A 17205-nucleotide genomic window follows, 5' to 3' on the forward strand; every position below is an offset into this window, starting at 1 on the left:
ATTACCATTGGAAGACATAGCTTGGACTGTAGCCTACAAAAAAATCCTATTGCTGCTCTTTCCCACGATCCATCAAACCCATTTGGCGTGTCATCATTGGTCTCTGACGTGGTCAGACTCGATCAGGCAGAACAAACTTAAACTTGCGCCTTTTTTCAATGCTAATTTGAATATCATTGAGACAACAGAAAGGTATCAAATCATTTTTTCACAAACATCCTTTCTGAAGTTAAAAGTACATTCTAGAAGTAATGTGGTTTTTCCATTGTCTCTGTAATCTTATTAAAATATTTTTGCTGGTAACGTTACAGATTACAGTTACAGTTTTTTTGTAATCAGTTTAATGGTACGTATTACTCCCCAAACCTGCTCACATGGGAGGTTGAGTAATCATTATCTCTTTAACAGAACCCGGGCATCTTTGCATTCCTACAGTCTTCGTAACTCATACAGAGTTTTGAGTTGGAACTATTTCCTCATTGTCTCACGTCACCTAGCGTGACGTCCGCCTGCACTGATTTGTCTGATCATTCGGGATAGTTTAAAATTATTTTGGCTACAATATGCTGTCCTAACATTTTAAAATGTTACCTAGGTGACATTGTCCACTGAACCACCTTTCATCGTCAAAAGAGTCAGGGTTAATTTGACAAATTCCGTAGCTAGTATTGACTTTTTTTATGAGCAAGTATTCACTACCTAATTCTACATCTAGCTAAGGTGTTTTGTGGTGGTAGAATCAGTATTTATGAAATCAGTGGTGTCAAGTACTTAATTAAGTAAACATACTTCATAGTACTACTTAAGTAGTTTTTCGGGGGTATCTGTACTTTTCTTGACAACTTTATTTTACTTCACTACATTCCAGAAGAAAATAATGTACTTTTTACTCCATACATTTTCCCTGACACCCAAAATTACTCGTTACATTTTGAATGTTTCGCAAGACATGAAAATGTTCCAATTCAAGCACTTATCAAGAGAACATTCCCGGTCATCCCTACTGCCTATGAGCTGACAGACTCACTAAACACAAACTATTTGTTTGTAAATTATGTCTAAGCGTTGGAGTGTGCCCCTGGCTATCTAAAAAATGAAAATAAAATAAATGAAATTATCTGTACCATTCCTTTTACTTTTGATGCTTAAGTATATTTAAAACCAAATACTTTTAGACTTTTAATAGTATTTTACTGGGTGACTTTTACTTGAGTCATTTTCTATTAGGGTATTTTTTACCTAAGTATTAACACTTAGTACTTTTCCATTACTGTGTGAAATTTGAATTGAAAATTTGCTACCTAATGGGTTAGCTAGCTCGTGTGTCTGCTTGCTGGCTGAACCAGTCTCAAATCAATCCATATGAAACAAATGGCAGGGATGCTAACAACGCCAGTTGACACACTCAATGCCGAATACTCCCTCTAGCTAGCTAGTGTAGTGAAATTCTAGCTAATGCACAAACTAGTTTTCATGATATCTTCTCTGCTGTGATTACTGCACAGCAGACTGCTCTCTGCGACGTTATCGCGTTGGCCAATTGTTACAAAGTAGCGAGGCACGGTGCCAGCTGTCAGAGTCAGATACATGCTGATTTCTGAGAACAGTCCCATAACTTTGGTGCCGTACAACTTCATCAACAAGCTGGCAAACTAGTGTTAGGCGGATGGGCAAAATCTAGATTTTTAAAAATGAGTTCAACGTCCTACAAGACAGATCGGTTGAGGAATGAGCATCATGTAGGAGTGACGCCATCTGATGTGAGAAAATGACTATTTCCTCTCATCTAAGTGGTTTGCTATTACTGCAGGTGTTCAGAAATGTGAAATATAGTGTGACAAGTAGCCTACTGTAGTATGCTAGTAAGTGACAGTGGTAGTGAAATAATGTGATGGCTTGTTATCCTTTCAGAGCTGAATACTGTAATGAGATGGCTTCAAATTGCCTGTGTTTATGTGAGCTAACGAGTAGCACAATGCCATGCTCTTATCATGGAAATGACAAATTCAACTAATCTCATTTGAATAACAATAAAAATAAATGCAATAGCCATTTTCAAATGCTCAAATTTCAATATGCGACTACCGACACAACACCCTCTATCCCTTTTTTTGTTGCAAGAATTTGTAAATTAAATTCTGCCACCATCCTGTTTAAGTCACAAGTCACAATTGATTTTACATTGCATTTATTTCTGGGAAATATAATTACATGAGAAAATGATTGCTATACCCAACAAACATTGACTGTTGAACATTAAAAACCTATTATCAAAGGGAACAATTTGCCAGATATATCGTGGAGGGCAAATCTAGCCATATATTTGTGAAGATGAAGACCTAAACGCCAGGTAGTAATTATCAATCATCATCAAGATCCTGTCTGGACTGCAGTACCCATGGCAACAGGCCCACATCGCAGCATGTATGTTTACAGGAAATTGAACAGTCCTTTTTCAGTTCAGCCTCTCGCTTCCCTACCTCACAGGTGAACACAGCATTTAACTGCCAGCATTTAACTACATTGCCCTTAAGTGGGCATACACACTTCCATTATGTCCACTACTATTCCATCTGGTTGGCTTAACCACAGAGCCAAACGTTAACAGCCCTGCAAGCTAATGATGCAGCTGAAGACACAAGTCCGTAATATCTCAATGTTGTTTAATAAGGACACGGAGGTTTAAGTTCCCGAGCAAAGTTCAAGGCTCTTTTTTGTTGTTCATGTCTCTGTTCCTCAGTTTGTAGTTGTACATATACTAAATGCCTTAGTGCAGAACTACATTCCATGTCATAAAGGCTCAAACTAGCTTAGATTGAAAAGTGTCTACTGTATGTCATTTTAAAAGGGTTGTGTTAAGATAATATTTTTGTCACATCTTACCCAAAAACCATCTGATACTTTACTTATACTGCATAACCATGCTCGTTCATCCTTCTGGAATTAATATTCAATTTTCTTAAAACAAGATCTGCTAATTAACATGATTAGCAAATAAACCAAAAGTAATTTGAGCTAAAATTGGCAGGAGTGCGGATGAATTTGCCTTGTTTATTATTGCTGTCATTTTCCACTGCAGCTTTATTTATGCAGTGTTGTGTATGCCCCCCTTGGGAGGGAACATTACTCTTTCATCATATCAAATGAAGTGAAACGGAGTTATTCCAGGAACAGCCAATTAAACTGTTCAAACACGTTTATTATGAAATCATTCTCATTGGATAGAGTGCGTTTGAGGGTGTGAATGTGTATGCTTTGTGCTGTGCAAACTCAAAGTTGTAGTGCTTGAGTGTACACTAATGTACACTAATATAAAGGTACACTCAAGCATTGAATTCCCCCTATACCATTCCCACATGTACAGTACAATACATTTAACTTAAACCGAGAGATTAACAAGTTTTCTTTACTCTTTCAGAATCAAATCAAAATGTAACTTAAGCACATCTAAATCTCTCCCTCTCTGTCTTCTATTCTTTTTGTCCACTTTCCTCTTCATGTGACACACTCATGCCCTTTGCAGTGTGTCATTGGGACTCATTAACACAGATCATTCTCTGAACTCTGCCAGCTTAAACCAAAACAAGGCTGACAAGCAGAGTAAGGAATGCACTGAACTCTGACCTCAATCTTGATAACATCACCCTACTCCATTTAGATCCAGTTACAGTGTGTGATTTTAACATACATAGGTTTTGCCCCCACACCACCATCATACATCTTATCTGCCCTATCCCATTAGAAAATATATGTAACTAAAAATATGAAAACAGATACATTAATAGTGTCATGATCTAAAAATACATATATGTAGAGTTTACATGTTGGAGAGTTTACCATGTCCAGTTTCAGATTTGCCTAGTGCCTTTGAGTTGGCAGTGTCGCTTAATGGCTTTTGTTTAAAGAAAAAAAACCTTTTAAGGATGAAAGTCAAGCATAACAACACACAGAGGGGCTGTCCCAAATATGGCATGTCTTTCCATGAGCGCGAATGTAAAACAGACAAAATTACGTAATGTGGGATTTGCTAAAAATGGGCTAACCTTCAAACGTTTCCAGATTATTGCTATTGACAGAGTGAAACAAAAACTAAATGGGTCTGGGGTTTTAAATAACCAAACAATCTGTTTCATATATAACTACCGAGCAGTGAAGGAGCTCAAGACTTATGCTATTCATTACCGGAAGGGAGAAATCACAGCGACCTATAAATAAATGAATGCACGGATAAACGCACCCATACATCAATAAACCATATTTATTCTCATGGATTACGCTCTGGTTACATTTGATGGGATTGAGTTATTAACCAAAGAGCTATCGTTATGACTTTGTCATGTAAAATCTTCCAGCATGGTGATTATAAATAATCATCTTCATTTCAAATAGGTCAGGTTATGCTTTTCCACTATACCTATTGTCTAGTTGTAGGGCAATTTATTCTTCTGAGAAATAGTGAGATATTTCCCTCGATGACTAACACAGAGGCCTTCCTCCATTGTACTGTAATGAGGATGTGAGAGATTAGTGTAAGTAACAATCATGCTATTTACGATACTCATAAACTATGTTCAAAAATACCAACATGCCCCTACCTGCAAATATGAGGAGCAAAAGAGCCCCCTCACAACATACTTAAACTTCAAGGGTGTATAATATCATCACTCATGACTCATGGATCTGACTCCAGGCTTCAGCATTCTACTCCTCAACCTCTATAAGTTGTGTTGTGTAGGAATTAAGCCACATCAAGAGCCTGTGAAAGTCTTCTCCCTCCTCGCTCTGTCCAGATAAATGATACCTCTCCGGGCTTTTTTCTGTAGAGACTAAAATGACTATAATAATGTGCATCTGGGCAGCTTGTCCTGTATGTTTCTAATTAGGATGAAAAATAAGGGATATTATGCTTCACCACACAGTCATGCTAATTCAGTAGACTGAAAATGCTTTTAGTTCAATACCAATGTGAGGTTCTTGCTAACATCTTGTGGAAAAACTCAGTGTATTTGAGAAAATAAAAGCTATATGATTACCCAAATACATTAAAACAGTGCCAGCTTTATAACCTGATCTTAGCTTTGAAAAAAGATTCCAGAGCAGAAATTATTCCAATCTATATGGGAGAGCACATGTTAACAGTTTAGCAGGATAAAAATGGGCCTGTCTTAGGCAATCTCCAGCTTTACTGGGATTCAGTGGAGGGGAGTGACACAGGCACACAAAGGAAATCATTCCTTTATCAGTGTGTTTACATTCTGGCCTCATACTGGCCATGCTACAGTGCTTTTACAGGAACATTAACACAGTTTACACTCCAGAGCAAGTGTCCTTCATTTCACAATACGTTAAAAATAGAATCTCTTTAGGATCTATGCATCTGTTAAGCATTAATATCTAGCAATAAATCCCCCCTCCCACCCCCGGGGATTACTAAAATAATTCAGATGGATTCCAGAAAATGCTCCTCTTTAATGAACATTAAAACAAATATGAGTGGAAACATCTCAAACAGGCAAACAATAAAAAACAGTTTTGCATAAATAGATATCGATTCTATTTCCTTTCCAGACATAGCAGCTAGAATAAAATACTAAATGAAGGAACGCGCCTGTAGTTTCACCTCAAACATGAGTGCCTCATCAGCTTTCAAAACACTGTTTGTTTAAGCAACGGGTATTATGTTTCTCAGAGATGGGGGCAGGGAGGGTAAGCAACATTATTACTTTGTTGCAGGAAAAGAAGAATGACATATCTAAAAATATTCTGAAAGCATGTTGCCAGGCAGGTAATTATACCAATGTTCAGGATAGCATGTTCTCTCACAGCATATTCCAACCACATAATTGCAATTCTAGTATGATTGCCAAAGAGCAAAGGTCATCATACTACCTCTATCTCTCAGTGGAACTGCCTTGGAACACTAATATTACTTCAAACTTTTCTTCCTAGATTATGTTATGTAATTCATCATTTTTGTTCTCACAGAAAACGTGAGAATAATATGTGATAGTCACATTGTCAATACCCTCTCCGCAGTTTGGTAGAAATTAGGTTACATGAATATGGAAATAGGAAGAAAGTTGTCTGATATCATGTCAAGTTGCCTTGCTATTACTAGGGCCTTGAGTAACCAAACCATAATAAACCCTCAAGTTTATATAAATGACAGTGTCACTTCTCTAAATAGCAGAATTGTAATTATCAGCAGTGTTCCAGTAATTCTGCAGTGAAACAAATGACATTATGTCCACACACCCTGAGGTGGCTGTTTGTCAACAGAACGTCTGTTAAAGGGGCAACCCTAGAAAAAGATTTGGCCAATGATAAAGGTCAGGATTAGCATTGGAAAAGCATAAATACAATCGTTTATGGTCACTTCTAGCTTTAACAACGGCCCATTATTCACTGCCCCTGGCACTTGACCTAATAAAAATCTGGATTAAACATGGGTGAATTTAATGTTTCCTAACATGAATAAAACACACATTAATGTGGCAGATTGAGAGAACTGGTGTTTACATAAAGGAATTTCAGTCAAAGTGTGATAAAGGCTTGTGCCTGAATACGGTGTAACACTAACAGGCGCTGGAACTATGAGCCAGTAGTACGAGCACTGGCACTATGAGCCAGTAGTACGAGCACTGGCACTATGAGCCAGTAGTACGAGCACTGGCACTATGAGCCAGTAGTACGAGCGCTGGCACTATGAGCCAGTAGTACGAGCACTGGCACTATGAGCCAGTAGTACGAGCGCTGGCACTATGAGCCAGTAGTATAAGCACTGGCACTATGAGCCAGTAGTACGAGTGCTGGCACTATGAGCCAGTAGTACGAGCACTGGCACTATGAGCCAGTAGTACGAGCACTGGCACTATGAGCCAGTAGTACGATCACTGGCACTATGAGCCAGTAGTATAAGCACAGGCACTATGAGCCAGTAGTACGAGCACTGGCACTATGAGCCAGTAGTATAAGCACGGGCACTATGAGCCAGTAGTACGAGCGCTGGCACTATGAGCCAGTAGTATGAGCGCTGGCAATATGAGCCAGTAGTATAAGCACTGGCACTATGAGCCAGTAGTATGAGGGCTGACACTATGAGCCAGTAGTATGAGGGCTCACTATGAGCCAGTAGTATGAGGGCTCACTATGAGCCAGTAGTATGAGGGCTGACACTATGAGCCTGTAGTATGAGGGCTGACACTATGAGCCAATAGTATGAGGGCTGACACTATGAGCCAGTAGTATGAGCACTGGCACTGTGAGCCAGTAGTATGAGCACTGGCACTATGAGCCAATAGTACGAGCAGCAGCAGGATGTGAGCATGCTATTCATATAGTATTTTCCGAGGCATAAAACAGTTTCCCTTCACCTCCTCGCTTCTCTTTTAAAATTAAATTACCCACACTGACAATCTCTCCAAAAATGTTGACCTGTTCCACAATTACTATGAGTTAAGCTATACAACAGTGCTCTTTGTGGAAACGCACAAAGTTAAAGAAAGACTATCTTAAGGGCCGATGATACTCAGTCTGGTGTGTTTTGAAGGGTTGGGGTCAGTTCAATTTCAATTCAGTCAATTTAGGAAGTGAATTGAATCATCTCAGGTCCATAGGGCATTTTGAAATCATGAATTGAATTTCAATTCATCCCCTGAAGTGACTTGAATCAAAGTAGAAGTGACCCCACACTGGGTGGTGTTTAGTCGGCGCAAAATTGGAGAAAACCTTTTGAAACTGAGCAGTTACTGAGCAGAAACTGAACAGTTACTACCTGCAACCTAGCGCTTTGGGATTTACCGAACTCTTCGCAGACACTCTCATTCTGCAGCAGGGTGGGGTGTTCGAAGGTGTCCCTGCAGTAGAGGATGCGTGTGGTGTCGTGTTGGGAGGCGATGCCGCCCAAAGCCAGCACGGTGTGGTCCGTCAGCAGGGCAGACGGCTGCTCTCTGAGCCGGGCCAGGACCGAGCGGTAACGACAGTACTGGGGGTAGCTCATCACCAGCACTTTCTTGCCGTCATCATCCTGGCCTGGAACAAAACAAATGTAGAAACAAACAGTTAGCCCTAGTTTCAAACGAATATAGTTTAAACCCACACACACGCTGATAATGACACATTTCACTTGGATAGGGGAATTAATAATACTTTACGTATGGCGTAAACTGATAATAGCAGAGGCAAAGGGAAAGCAAATGTCAAGGCAACAGAGATTTTCACATCTAGATTGACAGGTTTTAACAAGCATCATATAGGTAAATTCAAGCAGCAGTTTTCCCAGGATTGTTCATTTTAGGAAAACAAGCATGTAAGAAATGCCCCTTAAGGCAGTCTTGTCATTCAGAAACAGGCAGTTTATGTAGAAAATGTTGTAACCTTCTTAGAGAAACCCCTAGACAATCCATCAAAATCTACCAGCTGATATGGCTATGTATATCATGCAATATATGACAGGAAAAAACATATACTTTATGATGGGGAAATATACTTGTATTGAGCCCAAACCGTGTACTGTTAGACATGAAATAATAAAATATACCCCTTGGCCCATTTAAGCATAAAAATCCACCATGTATGCATTGCAACACATCTACAGAAATGTAAGGTTGAGTTGGCAAAACTGCTAGACCAGGGCAAGGGAAAGATAAATCATAAAGAAATGGAACACTCCCTCATTCACCCTCCCTTCCCTCTCCCTATTTCTCTTGTTCTCTCTCTTTCACTGCATACAGTATAGACTGAATATCTAGCTATTAGAATTTGTTGAACAATCCCTGGGTAGCATTACTTGGCATATATCCAGCCGGAGGTGTTATGCATAATGAGGTGTTGAATGCAGGCATTCTGTAGTAGCACCTACTCAAACATTCCACAACATAACAATGGGGCTTTTTGTATGAGGTACTGTACATGTACTAGGTTTTGGGTGATACGGATAATAATTAAAATCATAATTGTCGATGATAATCATTGATATGAAATATGATGTGAATAGTCCAACAAAAATGAGTATTTCTATTGGACAGGGTCAGGTGGCACACCTCTATTTGACACCATTAATTTGCAGCCCAGCCCTACTTGGTACCATAGTCCAATAGAGCCACCCTTCACAGACAACCGAGCCAGTTAGTTAACTACACATGACTAATACTTCAAAAGGGTGGGAATGAAAGCCCCCTCCTCAAACACACACACCACAGATGTGTGTCTGTGGTCGCATGCAATTACTGCTTGGTGGCACTTGGTTTTTATCCAAATGTCAAGGATTTTATTTGAACTAGCCAACCCTGGAACCTGGCAATCTCCTGAGGGCCCTCCCAGCATTCTCTTGATTAGATTCAACTTGCTGGGGAAGAAGCCATGGGGCATTTACTGTATAGTAGGGCTAAGTACCTGTGTGTGAATGAAAGTGCGAGTGCTTGTGTGTGTGTGTGAGAGAGAAACTGAGTGTGCATAATGGTATACACACCTTATGTCCCTTTGTTCGTAAAGTCTGAACTTTCCAAATAAAGGACATTGTTATCTTTACATAATAATTTAAATTGGCTGGGGCCTTAGCTCTGTCACTAGAGAGTTAAAATCCGGAGAGAAAGGACATTATGTAATTGATCTCTCTCTGTTTTTACTACTTTCGACTAAAACAGCTGGTTTTTGACAAGAAGCTTTTGTGTAGGACCTAGAGGCACTTCTATGATGATTAAACTACCATGTAACAGATTTTTATTTATTTTTATGCATCGTCAAGCAATCTCAAAACTAATAAACACAACACAGTGTCTGTATCATCAGCATAAACACAATGTGACAGGATGTAATCAAAACAATTCAAGACAGGTGATTACTATTCATAACCGAGGACATATAAGAGTCTATTACACAATATGCAATTCAACTGTAACTATACAGTAGACGGATTATAGTGCCGCCATAAGAAAATCTAAGTGCAGAACTCAATTACAAGGCAACTCAAGGACAAGGTCGATGAATCTGGGATATAGGCCTACTATTTATAATACCGCTGCTTCCGGCATCACCATTACTCTGAACAACCATAGGCAATGAGCGCATTTTTGCTTTTCACTTCTCCGGTCATTGATAACAACCCTTTCAAACCTACTTGTGGGTTTCCTTCCATTGAGATTGCCTGGTGAAGAGTAAAGGAAATTGTATTTTCAAACAAACTCCAAAAAACTATTTTATGCTAGGAAAAACCCAATGCATTAACCAAATTGCTTTTGTAAACTGTATGGCTTACATTTCAAACAAGCTTACAATCATTACACCAGACAAAAGAACTGACAAGATGTTTCAAAAGACTATGACTGAAGTTCTGTTCACTGAGGCAAAAATGCGGACATACATCATTCTCACACAATCACTCACTCAGCTGAAATTTGCTGTTGTCAAAATTTCCACATTATCTAACCAGCCAAGGAATTTACTGAAGCTTAATGTGATAGGATTTGAGAGAGGTAATAAATGTATGAGCCAATAACGTCACTCTGATATCTGTTCTTACAGTAGGTACCCCACAGATATCAAAACAACATGTAAAGCTTTTCAAAGTAGAGGGAATAAACGAGGGAAACTGGAGAAGGAGACTATTTTGTATTCTCTCTCCAACCTTTTTGCTGTTCAGCTCTGTATTGATTTCAGAGGTTGCCTTGTTTCCATTTACCAAAGACTTCTATCATAATGTATAACACATAACGGATTCATCCTCCTCTCTTTCCTGCGGCATATACACTTTTCATATAAAGAACGACACAGAGAGCTATATGCATGCTGGCTCTCAAGCTGTTTGTTTTTATTGAACCAAAAAAGCACAGCATCTGCCAGTAATAAATACTGGACTGAATTTTTTTTATTTTTATTTTACCTTTATTTAACCAGGCAAGTCAGTTAAGAACATATTCTTATTTTCAATGACGGCCTGGGAACAGTGGGTTAACTGCCTGTTCAGGGGCAGAACGACAGATTTGTACCTTGTCAGCTCGGGGGTTTGAACTCGCAACCTTACGGTTACTAGTCCAACGCTCTAACCACTAGGCTACGCTGCCGCCCCAATGCAAAAAGACAATCATATTTCAGTAACGACTAGCATGTCCTCCCTAAAAATAAAAAATAAATAAAAACCCCTTCATATTCATGACGCATAATGTATCCACCATGATTCAATGGGCTCCAATCACCTCTGCTACATTACACTCAAGTATTGACTCGCATCTTCACAACAACCAATAATATCGGCTGCATCAAAAAATGGCCCGGTTTAGATCAGCACTAAGAGAACTATTAGTCCCTGTTATATTCACAAGGCATGTCCGTAAAGCCTTCAAAGCGAATGGTATTCTCACAAAAGGCCACAAACACCCAGAGGAAATGTTCTATTGAAATGGTATGAAGGGCAGCAGAGGGCTGCTCTCTCTGCAAGTTGGTTCCTGTTCTTAATTATCTAACAGCACTAAAATGCCTCTTTCTGTTCTAGATTTTTTAAGGAGTGGAGAGGGGGAGGGTGTCCTCCTGAGACAAAAATAAACATTTATATAATTTTCACCTCCATTTATTCAAGTGTGCTGCGCAAGAATTCAGGCCAGCTACATGCATACTGAAGAAAAAACTCCACAATTACTCTACACACTGTTCTTAATTTGGTTCCAGATGTTCTCACAGTTCACATATTTTTTTTTTTAGCAATAAACGACATTTAAAAAAACATACTCCTATTTCAAAATGGTTTAGAAAAAGAACGCAGCACTTTCCCTTTGTTGATTTATGTGATTCTATTACATTAAACATTCCTTCCCCTAAGCGGGCTCTGCTCCCTAGCAACAAGCGCTAGCAGTTCTAATGTCGTTGGCATGGGGCCAGTGTAAGCTGTCTGCGTTATTGATTGCTAGATTGAAAAGTTTGCATTTAATAGGCTCTGTAATACATGATGAAATTATTCAGAGCTCCTTGTGCCAAATTGGTTTCTTTGACTATCAAAGACCATGGCTATTACAAACAAGGCAGCATCCAAATGTTCCAGAGGTTTTATGCCTGAACCAAATTATAGCTTCAACCCTGCATCACCACAACCATACTCCAAACATAAGACCCATAATTGCCTATACCAGAAAGGTATTATTGTTAGGAACAAGAAAGTTGACTTAGACAAGCAGGAACAGAGATTTTACCGAACTGACAGTCAATATCTTTTGACCGTGGTAAACAGGCCCCAACAGCGTACCTGGGTCTTTGTTTTATTCATCCAGTGAGATTAATGGCTCTGTTTGCCTATCCCAATCCAGATATTGCAGTATAGCACTACTCCTCATTCACAAATTATTAACAGTGGCCAGGCTGTTATGTAGAAAACCTTACCCAAAGGAGATTATCAGTGTAAATGACTGAATCTAAGGATGAAAAGAAGGCCAGGGAAAATCGGAGGCATTTAATTCCACTAATTTTACAGTACCAACCAAAAGTTTGGACACACCCACTCATTCAAGGGTTTTTCTTTATTTTACTATTTTCTATATTGTAGAATAATAGTGAAGACACCAAAACTATGAAATAACACATATGGAATCATGTAGTAACCAAAAAAGTGTTAAAACAAATAAAAATATATTTTATATTCTTCAAAGTAGCCACCCTTTGCCTTTGACAGCTTTGCACACTCTTGGCATTTTCTCAATCAGCTTCACCTGGAATGCTTTTCCTACAGAGTTCCCACATATGCTGAGCACTTGTTGGCTGCTTTTCCTTCACTCTCCAACTCATCCCAAACCATCTCAATTGGGTTGAGGTCAGGTGATTGTGGAAGCCAGGTCATCTGATGCAGCACTCCATCAATCTCCTTCTTGATCAAATAGCCCTTATACAGCCTGGAGGTGTGTTGGGTCATTGTCCAGTTGAAAAACAAAAGATAGTCCCACGAAGCGCAAACCAGATGGGATGGCATATCGCTGCAGAATTCTGTGGTAGCCATGCTGGTTAAGTGTGCCTTGAATTCTAAATAAATCACTGACAGCGTCACCAGCAAAGCATCCCCACACCATCACCCCCACACCTCCTCCTCCATGCTTCACGGTGGGAACCACACATACTCCAAACGGGCTCCCGAGTGGTGCAGCGGACTAAGGCACTATATCTCAGTGATAGAGGCGTCACTACAGACCCTGGTACGATCATGGGCAGTATCACAACCAGCAGTGATTGGGAGTCCCATAGTGCGGCGTACAACTGACCCAGCGTTGTCCGGGTTAGGGGAGGCTTTGGCCGGGGTAGGCCGTCATTGTAAAATAAGAATTTGTTCTTAACTGACTTTCCTAATTAAATAAAGGTCAAATAAAAATATAAAATAAAACATGCAGAGATCATTAGTTCACCTGCTCTGCGTCTCACAAAGACAACGGTTGGAACCAAAAATCTCAAATTTGGACTCATCAGACCAAAGGAAAGATTTGCACCGGTCTAATGTCCATTGTTCATGTTTCTTGGACCAAGCAAGTCTCTTCTTCTTATCGGTGTCCTTTAATAGCGGTTTCTTTACAGCAATTCGTCCATGAAGGCCTGATTCACGCAGTCTCCTCTGAACAGTTGATGTTGAGATGTGTCTGTTACTTGAACTCTGTGAAGCATTTATTTGGGCTGCAATTTCTAAGGCTGGTAACTCTAAATTAACTTATCCTCTGCAACAGAGGTAACTCTGGGTCTTCCTTTCCTGTGGCGGTCCTCATGAAAGCCAGTTTCATCATAGCGCTTGATGGTTTTTGCGACTGCACTTGAAGAAACTTTAAAAGTTCTCTAAATTTTCCGGATTGACTGACCTTCATGTCTTAAAGTAATGATGGATTGTCGTTTCTTTTTGCTTATTTGAGCTGTTCATGATATAGACTTGGTCTTTTACCAAATAGGGCTATGTTCTGTATACCACCTCTACCTTGTCACAACACAACTGATTGGCACAAATGCATTAAGAAGAAAATAAATTCCACAAATTAACTTTTAACAAAGTACATCTGTTAACTGAAATGACTACCTCATGAAGCTGGTTGAGAGATTGCCAAGAGTGTGCAATGCTGTCATCAAGGCAAAGGGTGGCTACTTTGAAGAAACTCAAGTATAAAATATATTTGGATTTGTTTAACTTCTCTAGGGTAGAGGGCAGCATTTGGAATTTTGGATGAAAAGCATGCTCAAATTAAACTGCTTTCTACTCAGGCCCAGAAGTGCATATAATTAGTCGATTTGGATAGAAAACACTCTAAAGTTTCTAAAGTTAAATAATGTCTGTGAGTATAACATAACTGATTTGGCAGGTGAATACCTGAGAAAAATCCATTCAGGAAGTAGGATTTTTGTTGTTGTTGTAGTTTTCTATTCAATGCCATTACAGTATCCATTGACTTAGGACTCAAATTGCAGTTCCTATGCCTTCCACTAGATATCACCAGTCTTTAGAAATTGTTTCAGGCTTGTATTCTGAAAAATGAGGGTGTAAGAGCTGTCTTAATGAGTGGACCCTGCAGTGAACCAGAGCTTTTTTATGCGCGCGACCGAGTGTGCCTTTCTTGTTTACCTTTTATATTGACGACGTTATTGTCTGCTTGAAATATTAACTATTATTTAGGCTAAAAACAACCTGAGGATTGAATATAAACATCGTTTGACATGTTTCTATGAAATTTATGGATACAGTTTGGATATTTTGTCTGCCTGTTATGACTACGTTTGAGCCTGTGGATTACTGAAGAAAACGTGCGAACAAAGCGGAGGTTTTCGGATATAAAGAGACTTTATCGAACAAAAGGAACATTTATTGAATAAATTAATGTCTTCTGAGTGCAAACATATGAAGATCATCAAAGGTAAGTGATTCATTTTATCCCTATTTCTGACTGGTGTAACTCTTCTACTGGGCTGGTTACTGTTTGTAATGATTTGTCTGCTGGGCTATATTCTCAAATAATTGTAAGGTATGCTTTCGCAGTAAAGCATTTTTTAAATCTGACACCGTGATTGGATTCACAAGAAGTTAATCCTTAAACCTAAGTAAAATAGTTGTATCTTTTCTGAATTTTTATAATGAGTATTTCTGTATTTGAATTTGGCGCTCTGCAATCTCACTGTATGTTGGCCAGGTGGGATGCTAGCGTGTCCAAACGTTTGATTGGTACTGCAAGTCCAAAGTGGTTTTCTCCCAGGTGATGATATACAATCTCTTCTGATGGGCCGGCCTTTCCATTTGTCACGCGGCATTGTTCGACACAAACTCAATTGAGCAGCTGTAATCTTGGATCATAACGATCATGAATGAGTTCATGGCCTATACATTTTCCGTGCATTCTAGAATATAATTGATGAGTTTTCCTTTAAATACATCTTTAATTGGACACAGAGTTCCCATTTGGGCCAAAATTTGGAATTGGGTCAGAGTGAATTGTATGTCATTCCTGATTAAACTTGCTGTGTATATTTCCTCAAAGCCCCCCCAATTGTAAAATCATGGCAGGTCATTGAGGGCATACAGAGTATAAAAAAGTACATGACTTAATATTTCAGTTTAAGACAGAAAGAAAGGGGAGTAAACTACAGACTATTGAGGACATGCATGTTTCCTATTCTAAGGACTACAATGAGAGAAGAGGGGGTGGAGGCTGTCACTCAACAGAGCCCATTGTGAATTCCTGTCATTATGTAAGAAACTCTCATATTAGCAGATCTGTACAGGGAAGCTTAAAATAAACAGTAGATAGGCTAAGCCAACTGGAACTAATTAAATAATTACATCCAGTACAATGAACAATTGACATGGATGAATGTAAGAACAACTACTGGAACATTAATTTCTAATAACGGAATAATGATATTAGTGCCATATTGATGAAGCAATGTTGTTGTTTTTTGTCCACAAAATGTAAAACCTTGAACAGTTAGATATACAAATATTCATATTGTCATGCAAAAATAATATTGTTGTGTCAAAATAAGATTAGCATAAAGTGCCTCCAAAAATCCATGATGTATGGCGAAAAGCAACTGTTCACTCTCCTTTTGAATTTGTTTTCACAACAATGACTGGGATAAATGGTGGAGAGTAACAGGGCTAATGAATAAAACAGATTTTAACAAGTGGCCGACACATAGAAAACAGAAATGAAATAACTGCCAGGACAACACAATGGGAAAAAAGAGTCCATGAATTATTAAGTCTATCAACTAGGCCTACAGTGTATGTCTTTCTTTGTTCTACCTGTGAGAAGTATCACCCTTTTTAGAAACAACAAAACATTGCTCAAACTGTCTAAAGGTACGTTTGGTACTTCCCAAACGTAACACTTCGTATGGGTAAACTAACCGTAACATTTTAAAGGTAGACTCAGCGATATGACGCAGGTGCACAAAGTAAACAGAATAGTGGGTCAATTTCCGCAGCAACGAAGAGCGTTGAACGCAAGGCTAAACTTTTTAGCTGTTTTGGTCCTGTACCTACTACTCTCAAACAACGTGAAGGGAACCCATGCACATGCTCAGATACTGTGTGTGACTGTGTGAGAGCGGAATCTTGCATCTCGCTCATCACAATATCTGTGGTGCTGCTTGTGGCATCGTAATTTCACTGAGTCCACCTTTAAATATCCACAATATTCAATATGATTTACAAATACTGAAACTTTTTTTAAACAATGTAGGTGGGAAGGAAATCATTGACCCTGAGAATAACAGCACTAACAACCCCCCACTGACAAAAATATATTTGTTCCTGTGCAGTGAATATGAATGGCAAAGCTGTTTTTGCAGTGTGGGTTTCCGCAGTGCAGTTCTGATTGAATTCCAGCGTGTAACTGTAATCTGCACAAAAAGACTGCAACTGGAGCAGCATGAAATGCATTCATAACACAGATGGACTAATATATGTTCTCATGAAATATTCAATGATATTATGGTGGGATGATGGGCTGGCAATAAAAACTAAAGGGCAAGGCATACTGACTCTACGAGCCTTGGTAACCTATATAATAAAAGCCACATTGTATATTCGCAAACAAAGTGAATGCCCTCAAGTTGAAATTAATAATGTCACTATGATGGCTTTAAGAAAAGGGTGTGTGCGTGTGTGTGTTTGGTTCTGTGTACGCGTGTGTTTGTGTATCGTGTCTGTGCATGCATGTGTGCATGTTGATGTCTATTTATCCTGTCTTTTTCTGCTCAACT

The 17205-nt window shown here is 39.1% G+C and overlaps 1 protein-coding gene across 1 annotated transcript in view; it reads right to left on the bottom strand.

Annotated features, from left to right (window-relative positions):
* The window catches only part of LOC118399577 (AT-rich interactive domain-containing protein 5B-like), an 81882-nt gene that overhangs the window by 46025 nt on the left and 18652 nt on the right, over positions 1–17205 (bottom strand). Inside the window, exon 4 of the mRNA XM_035795767.2 lies at positions 7801–8031. Coding sequence (XP_035651660.1) covers positions 7801–8031 — 231 coding nt within the window. The remainder of the gene's footprint in view (positions 1–7800; positions 8032–17205) is intronic.

This window comes from Oncorhynchus keta, chromosome 2 (genome assembly GCF_023373465.1).
Source record: "Oncorhynchus keta strain PuntledgeMale-10-30-2019 chromosome 2, Oket_V2, whole genome shotgun sequence".
Taxonomy (NCBI): Eukaryota; Metazoa; Chordata; class Actinopteri; order Salmoniformes; family Salmonidae; genus Oncorhynchus; species Oncorhynchus keta.